The sequence below is a fragment of the Myotis brandtii genome, unplaced genomic scaffold (assembly GCF_000412655.1).
Source record: "Myotis brandtii unplaced genomic scaffold, ASM41265v1 scaffold1306, whole genome shotgun sequence".
NCBI classification, from domain to species: Eukaryota; Metazoa; Chordata; class Mammalia; order Chiroptera; family Vespertilionidae; genus Myotis; species Myotis brandtii.
In genome coordinates this window covers 119056-127544 of record NW_005354619.1, presented here as the reverse complement: position 1 = coordinate 127544, position 8489 = coordinate 119056, and the positions used below count along the sequence as shown (strand labels likewise).

The window sequence follows — 8489 nt, the reverse complement described above, 5'->3', positions numbered from 1 at the left end:
CAACCCCAGCAGGTCCAGGGATTCCCAAAGGTGTGGATGGAGTCGGCGAAGAATGAAGGACACGGAGGCAGCATTTAGTTGATCAGCATAGCGAGGTTCTCTAACCAGGTTCTCTCGCTAGGTTCTCCAGCCAGGTTCTGTTCGCATTTTGCTCTTATTCTTGAAAATTCTCTTGTTCTTTCATTTGAGGGTTGTTTCTTTGTATCCTCATTTTTTGCTGCTTGTTTGGGTATGTGACTCTGTATTAAGTAGATTTGCTAAGTCTCTCAATATCTGGTGCAGGACAGTGTCAAATGTTGTTTCTGACTAAGTAGATCAGGCAGAGACTCACAGCCTCCAGAGACTGCCTCTGTCTACAGACTGATAGGATTTTGTCTCAAATTGCCCTCAGGCAATCATCCACAGGCATGGCAAGAAATTTTTTTCAACAGGGTAGAGCAGTTGCTTCTATCTGGAGGTTGTTATTCTCAGTCTCTTAATGGGCCTGAGCAACTCTGCATTGCGGGGGGGGGGGGGCAAGGTGTTTTCCAATAGGGTGGGTCAACTGTCTTCCCCCCAGGCAAAGTTGCCTGTGTAGCAAATGTGTGCGTGAGAAAGATGACCTCTGCAGCATGAGGGAATGACTTGGCACAGGAAAGAGGGTATCTGCTTTCTGAGCTCTAACCTCAGAGCCCCCTATCCTGACTTCTGCTTACACAGCTCCAGTCCATTCTGCCTTCCCTCTGCCACAGCACAGGTGAGTATCTCCACAAGAAATTTGTGCATTGGCCCTTTTAGAGAGGACCTGCATTTCCAGTTGTCTCTCCCTAGCTGACAGCAACCCTGCTGTTTTTCAAAGCCAGATGTTATGTGGGTACCCTTCTCAGTTCTGGTGCTTTCTGCTTGGGGGCCCAGCTTGGGGATTAGACCTCAGAGTTCTCAGTGGCATCCCCCCACAGCTGAGATATCTCTCCAGAACTTCAGCTGCTCTCTGTGAAAGCCTGGCTAGCCCTTTTATGCCTCTGCCCCTCCTCCCAGTCTGTATGCAGTCTCTACTTTCCATCTTTGGTTATCAGGGTTCTCTCTAGTGAATCTTCCAGTGATTATTCAGGAAGTTTTTCTGTATTTTAGTTGTAATTTTCATTTGGCCCTGGGAGCATGTTCGTGCAGCATCTACTTACTCTGACGCCATTTTAATGTCCCTGACCTGGCATTTTTTACTCCTTTGCAGCCTGATATTGAGATGGCATGGGCCATGAGAGCAATGCAGCATGCTGAAGTCTACTACAAGGTGAGTTGTCTGTCATCATTATTAAGCAGAATTAAACATGTACTGTTTCTTTTTCTGCCAATCACTATTCTCAGCAATTTAAACAATTGTGTTTTGGAGATAATTTTTATTACTGTAAGATCTTACCCACAGAGAACAGGGGTGTGGAAGTGAATTTTGTCTTGACAATGATGAGTTGAGCCTCTTTTCCCATATTTCTGTTGCTAAGAAAAGGGTGCTGGGCCCATAGTAGGCGATTAATAAATGTTTGTTGACTGAATGAATGAACCATAGAGGGCAATAGCCAGGCAGTGCCAAGGCCAAAAGCATTTGAATTGGTGAAATGGACTGTAGGATATTATGACCCTTTAAAACTATGTCATGATTTCATCTTGAACCTAAGCTGTTTATATATTTCCTAATGAACTCTTCTGCCCTGAAAAGTTTTTCGAGGAAGGGGGGATAGAAGTGTAGTAAATTAGAGACTAGCATATGTATGTTGTCTTATTGTCTGGCAGCTGATTTCATCAGTTGACCCACAGTTCCTGAAACTCACCAAAGTGGATGACCAAATCTATTCTGAATTTCGGAAAAATTTTGAGAAACTCAGGATAGATATATTGGATCCAGAAGAACTTAAATCAGTATCAGCTAAAGAGGTAAGAATTTTCTCTCTTAAATATTGCCTAGCATCTGACCAACAATTATTGATGATGAATACATTTTTATACATTTAAAACTGGAGGGGAGTGTTTTAAGGAAAACAAATAAAGAACCAGGGCTCTTATGTAGTTACTAGAGGCCCAGCGCGTGATTGAAATCGCATGAGGAGGCACCCCGCCAGGGGCCAGGACCCGCGCCTGACCTGAGTAGCACCCGCCACCGTGTTCTGTCAACTGGGGTGGGGGCAGGTGCTCCTGTGTGTTGTGTCTCCACTCTGGCCTGCCCCCAGCCCCAGCCTCCCCACGGCCGCTGGGGTGGGGGTGGCACGCAGTCCCCTCCCGCCCCTCTGCACATGCAGCTCATCCTGAGCGGTCCTGATGCTCGGCTAATTAGCATATTCCCTGTTTATATAGATAGATCAACCAATAAGTAAATTATGAAATGACTGTTTTCCTGGTTTATGTTTTTTTTATATGTTCATTGAATCTATTTTTCTACCTTTTTGACTTGGTCATTTCATTCCTAACCACCCAGCCCTTTCAAGAGTGGAGGAATAAATTTACCTATGTGAGTAGTTTAACTGGAACACTTGGAAGGAAGATTGGCAAATAGGGTACAGGGAGGTGTTTGGATTCTCTGGATTTAAATTGACATTATCACAGGTCATGCTAAAACTTGTGTTTCCCATTGTTTACTTGATTAGCTTGTACTTTTATAGAGCACTATAACTCATATAATTGTGAAAAAATTTCCCTGAGAGTAGGCCCTTGGTTGATGAAGAATGTAAACTTTTAACTCTTATCAGGATGTTAACTGATCTTTGGAAAATTGCCTCTACTGAATAGATTTCTTTCTTACAATTTAACTTTGTGACTTTGGGTCAAATTCTTGCCTTCTTTGTCTTATTTGTGCTTCAGTGGGGATGAATAATCATTTAGCCAATAACTGAAAACAAAACAAAAACTCCATTTTACCGGTTTGGCTCAGTGGATGGCCTGCAGACTAAAGGGTCCCAGGTTCGATTCCGGTCAAGGGCACGTATCTCGGTTGCAGGTTCAATCCCTGGTTCCTAGTCGAGGCTCTGTCCCTGGTCGAGGCTCGTGCGGGAGACAACCAATCAATATGTCTCTCTCATGTCGATGTTTTTCTCTCTCTCCCCCTTCATTTCACGCTCTCTCTAAAAAAAAAAAAAAAATCAATGGAAAAAATATCCCAAGTTGAGGATTATTAAAAATAAGAAATCAAGTTTGGTTCTGTAGTAAAGGATTTAAGTACTTTGTCAGGTAAAAGTATTATTCATGTTGGGAAATATCAGTCTAAAGACACAATAGGTAGAATACAAACTTGTTGCTAATGAAACAAGCAATCAGTCCTAGCTGGTTTGGTTCAGTGGATAGAGCATCAGCCTGCAGACTGAGGGTTTGATTCCAGTGAAGGGCACATGCCTGGGTTGTGGACTTGATCCCCAGGAGGAGGCATGCAGGAGGCAGCTGATCAATGATTCTCTCTCATCATTGATGTTTCTATCTCTCCTTCTCTTTTCTTATCTGAAATCAATAAAAATATATTAAAAAAGAAAAAGAAACCTACTCTTTTTTACTATGGTTATTTTCCTTACTGAGAAAGTAGAAGACCCTCTCTGGGTCTGACTTCACCAGCCTCCTGCATTAGTTAGGTAAGGCATCTTTGTTTATATGATGTATCATGTTTATTGATTTGTAAATATTATACCAGCCTACATCTATGAACTAAACCCCACTTGGTCATGGTATATGATCGTTTTAATATATTGATGGATTTGATTTGCTAATATTTTGTTGAGGATTTTATTTTTTTATTATTTAAATATTTTTATTGATTTCAGAGAGGAAGGGTGGGAGGAGAGAATGATAGGACCATCAATGGTAAAAGAGAATTATTGGCACCAGCCTGTTTGGCTCAGTGGATAGAGTGTCAGACTGCAGACCAAAGGGTCCTGGGTTCGATTCTGGTCAAGGGAATGTACCTTGGTTGCAGGCTCCTCCCTGGGCCAGGCCCTGGTCGGGGCTCTTTCAGGAGGCAATCAGTCGATGTGTTTCTCTCACATTGATTTTCTCTCTTGTCAAGGGCTCATGCTCTTGACACATTGATTGGTTTCTCTCTCTTCTAATCTCCCTAAAAATTAAAGGAAAAATATCCTTGGGTGAAGATTAACAACAACAGCAACAACAAAATGAGAATCATTGTTCAGCTCCCTTCTGCACGCTCCGGGGACCGAACCCACAACTCTTGCATGTGCCCTGCCCAGGAATCGAACCATGACCTCCTGGTTCATAGGTCAATGCTCAACCAGTGAGCCACGCCGGCCAGGCTTGTTGAGGATTTTAGCATCTATGCTCATCAGGGATGTTAGCCTGTAATTCTCTTTGTAGTGTCTTTTTCTGGTTCTGGAATTAGGATAATGCTGGCCTCCCTCATAAAAAGAGCTTCAAAGTGTTCCTTCCTCTTGAATTTTTTGGAATAGTTTGAGGAGTACAGGTGTTAGTTCTTCTTTGAATGTTTGGTAAAACTGCCCTCTGAAGCCATCAGGACCAGGGCTTTTGCTTGCTGGGAGTTTTTTGATTACTGCTTCTATTTCATCAGTTGTTACTGGCCCATTCAGGTTTTCTGATTCTTCCTGATTCAGTTTTGGGAGATTGTATTTTTCTAGGAATTTGTCCATCTCATCCACATTGTCCAGCTTGTTGGCATATAGTTGTTCATAGTATATTCTTACAGTTCTTTTTATTTCTGTGGTGTCAGTTGTTATTTCACAACTTTCATTTCTGATTTTATTTATTTGGGTCCTCTCTCTTTGTATCTTTAAAAAAATTGTTTAAAAAATATTTTTATTGATTTCAGAGAGAGGAGGGGAGGAGAGATATAGAAACATCAATGATGAAAGAAAATCATCGATTGGTTGTCACCTGCATGCCCACTAATGGGGATCAAACCCCAACCCAGGCATGTGCCCTTGACAAGAATCGAACCTGGGACCCTTCAGTCCTCAGGCCGATGCTCTATTCACTTAGCCAGATTAGCTATGGCTCTCTTTGTTTCTTGATCAGTCTGGCTAACAGTTCATCAATCTTGCTTATCCTTTCAAAGAACCAGTTCTTGGTTTCATTGATTTTTTTTTGCATTGTTTTTTTTAGTCTCTGTGTCATTTAGTGCTCTAATTGCTCTAATCTTTTTTAAATACATATTTAAAAATTTTTAAATTGATTTTGAGAGAGAGAGAGAGAGAGAGACAGAGACAGAGAGAGAGAGATGAGAAGGGAGAGGGGTAGAGAGATAGAAACATCAGTGAGAGAGAAACATCATCAATCGGCTGCTTCCTGTACGTCCCCCACTGGGGATCAAGCCCGCTACCCAGGCATGTTCCTTGACCGGGAATCAAACTGGCAACCTCTTGGTTCCTGGCTCGAAGCTCAACTGCTGAGCCACACGGGCAGGGTTCTGTTCTAATCTTTATAATTTTCTTCCTTCTACTTACTCTGGGCTTTTCTTGTTGTCCTCTTTCTAGTTATTTAAGTTGTAGGGTTAAATACTTTAATATTAATTTCTCTCCTTTTTTTTTGATGCAGGCCTGTAGTGCTATGAATTTCCCTCTTAATACTGTTTTTGCTGTGTCCCAGAGATTTTGGGTTGTTGTATGTTCATTTTCATTTGTTTCCAGGAAGTTTTTGATTTCTTTCTTGATCTCATTGGTAAACCACTCATTGTTTAATAACATGCTATTTAGCCACCTTGTGTATGAATGTTTCTGGGTATTTTTTACTATACTTGATTTCTCATTTCATTCCACTGTGATCTGAGAAGATGCTTGATATGATTTCAATCTTCTTTAACTTGCAGAAACTTGTTTTGAGTCCTGAGATGTGATCTATCTTTGTGAATGATCCATGTGCACTTGAGAAGAATGTGTATTCTGCAGCTTTGGGGTGAAATGTTCTATAAATGTCAATTAAATCCATCTTATCCAGTGTGTCCTTTAGAGTCACTGTTTCTTGTTAATTTTTTGTCTGAATGGTCTATCCATTAAAGTCAGCGGGGTTTTAAAGTCCCCCATTATGACTTTATTGCTGTCAATTTCTCCCTTAAAGTTCTGTAGAAGTTATTTTATATATTTGGGTGATCCTACATTGGGTGCGTATATGTTTAACAGGATTATATCCTCTTGTTGGATCAATCCTTTTAGTATTATATAGTGACCTTTGTTGTCTCTTGTGATGGCCATCGTATTGAAGTCTATTTTGTCACATAAGTGTACTGCTATCCCAGCTATTTTTATTTTCCATTTGCATGGAAAATTTTTTTCTATCCCTTCACTTTCATCCTTTATGTGTCTTGTTTTGAGGTGGGTCTCTTGTAGACTGCATATATTGGGTTATATTTTTTAACCATTCAGCTACCCTATGTCTTTTGATTGGAATATTTAATCCATTTACATTTAATGTTATTATTGGTAGGTACTTATTTATTGCCATTTTAATTCTGTATGCCTAGGTTTCTTTCTCTATTTCTTCTCAATATAGGAGTCCCTTTAGCAATTCTTTTAATGCTGACTTGGTGGTGATAAACTCCTTTAGCCTTTTTTGTCTGGGAAGCTCTTTATGTCACCATCTATTTTGAATGATAGCCTTCCTGGACATAGTAATCTTTGTTTCAGATCCTTGCTTTCCATTACCTTGAGTACTTTATGCCATTCCCTTCTGGCCTGTAGAGTTTCTTATGAGAAATCAGGTGTCAGTCTTATGGGAGCTCCTTTATAAGTATCATATTGCTTTTCTCTCGCTGTCTCTAAGATTCTTTGTCTTTAATTTTTGGCATTTAATTGATGATGTTTCTGGGCATGGCTGGGTTAGAGTTTTTCTTACTTGGGACTCTCTCTGCCTTCTGAACTTGTGTTTCTTTTTCCTTCACCAGATTAAGGAAGTTTTCTGCCTTTATTTCATCAAACATGTTCTCTATTCCTTGCTCACTTTCGTTCCTTCTGGCAACTTATTATCCAAATACTGTTAAGTTTCATGGTTAACCACTGCTCCCTTAAGATGTACTGTTGTTTAATTGTTTTTTCTTTAGTTCTCTGATTGCATGATTTTTTTCTACCCTATCTTCCACTTCATTTATCTGATCCTCGGCTTCCCCTATTCTGCTGTGTTTTCATTCCACTATGTTCTTTATTAGTGCTATATCATTCCACACAGTTATTATATCTTTTATTATGCCATTGATCATCTTTGCCATCATTATTCTGAGCTCTATGTCTGATAAATTTCTTATCTCCATTTCATTTAGCTCTTCTGGAGAATTCTTTCTTTTGGGGGGTTGTTTTTTTATCTCCCTATTTTGGCTCTCTGTTTGGATTTGTGACTGTGTATTAGGTAGATATGCTATGTCTCCCAATCTCTAGTGCAGGACAGTGTCAAACTGTTTCTGACTAATTAGATTAGGCAAAGACTCAAAGCCTCCAGAGACCTGCCTCTGCCTGCAGACTGATGGGATTCAGTCGAGTAGCCTCAGGCAATGGTCCACAGTGGGGTGAGAAGTTTTCCAACAGGATGTGTTAATTGCTTCTGCCTGGAGCTAATTGTTATTCTTAGTCTCTTAATGGTCCTCATAAACTCCACAGTGTGGAGCAAGGGGTTTTTCAATAGGGTGTGGTAACTGTATTCCCCCCCACCCCCCCAAGGCAAAAACTTCCTGGATGGCAAAGGTCTGCCTGAGAAAGATGTCCTCCACAGTGTGAGAGAATGACTCAGCATAGGAAACTGAGGTGTGTGCCCCATCCATGGCTTCTGATCACACAGCTCCTGTCCACTCTGTCCTCCCTCTACTGCAGTGGTTCTCAACCTTCTGGCTCTTTAAATACAGTTCCTTATGTTATGACCCAACCATAAAATTATTTTCGTTGCTACTTCATAACTGTAATGTTGCTACTGTTATGAATCGTAATGTAAATATATGATATGCAGGATGGTCTTAGGCGACCCCTGTGAAAGGGTCGTTCGACCACCAAAGGGGTCTCAACCCACAGGTTGAGAACCGCTGCTCTACTGGCTGCACACAAAATTTTGTGCTTTGGCCCTTTAAGAGGGTGCCTGACTCTCCTTGGCAGACAGCAACCCTACTGTTTTTCACAGTCTAATGTTATGTGGGCACTTTTCTCAGTTCTGGTGCTCTCTGCTGGGGGACCCAGCTTGGGTTTTAGACCTCAGTTTTTTGTTTTTTGTAATTAAATCTTTATTGTTCAGATTATTACAGTTGTTCCTCTTTTTTCCCCCTATAGCTCCCCTCCACCCAGTTCCCACCCCACCCTCTGCCCTTACACCCCTACTGTCCTCATCCATAGGTGTACGATTTTTTTCCAGTCTCTTCGCGCACCCCCCACACCCCTTTCCCCCTGAGAATTGTCAGTCCACTCCCTTTCTATGTCCCTGATGCTATTATATTCACAAGTTTATTCTGTTCATTGGATTATTTATTCACTTGATTTTTAGATTCACTTGTTGATAGATATGTATTTGCTGTTCATAATTTTTATCTTTACCTTTTT

The 8489-nt window shown here is 40.9% G+C and overlaps 1 protein-coding gene across 2 annotated transcripts in view; it reads left to right on the top strand.

The window, feature by feature from the left end:
• The window catches only part of PBDC1 (polysaccharide biosynthesis domain containing 1), a 26850-nt gene that overhangs the window by 14253 nt on the left and 4108 nt on the right, over positions 1 to 8489 (top strand). Inside the window, exons 3-5 of one of the 2 annotated variants that reach the window (XM_014534519.1) lie at positions 700 to 736; positions 1211 to 1270; positions 1768 to 1908. In XM_014534519.1, the coding sequence (XP_014390005.1) occupies positions 700 to 736; positions 1211 to 1270; positions 1768 to 1908 (238 nt within the window). The remainder of the gene's footprint in view (positions 1 to 699; positions 737 to 1210; positions 1271 to 1767; positions 1909 to 8489) is intronic. The other variant, XM_014534518.1, reaches the window with a different exon arrangement.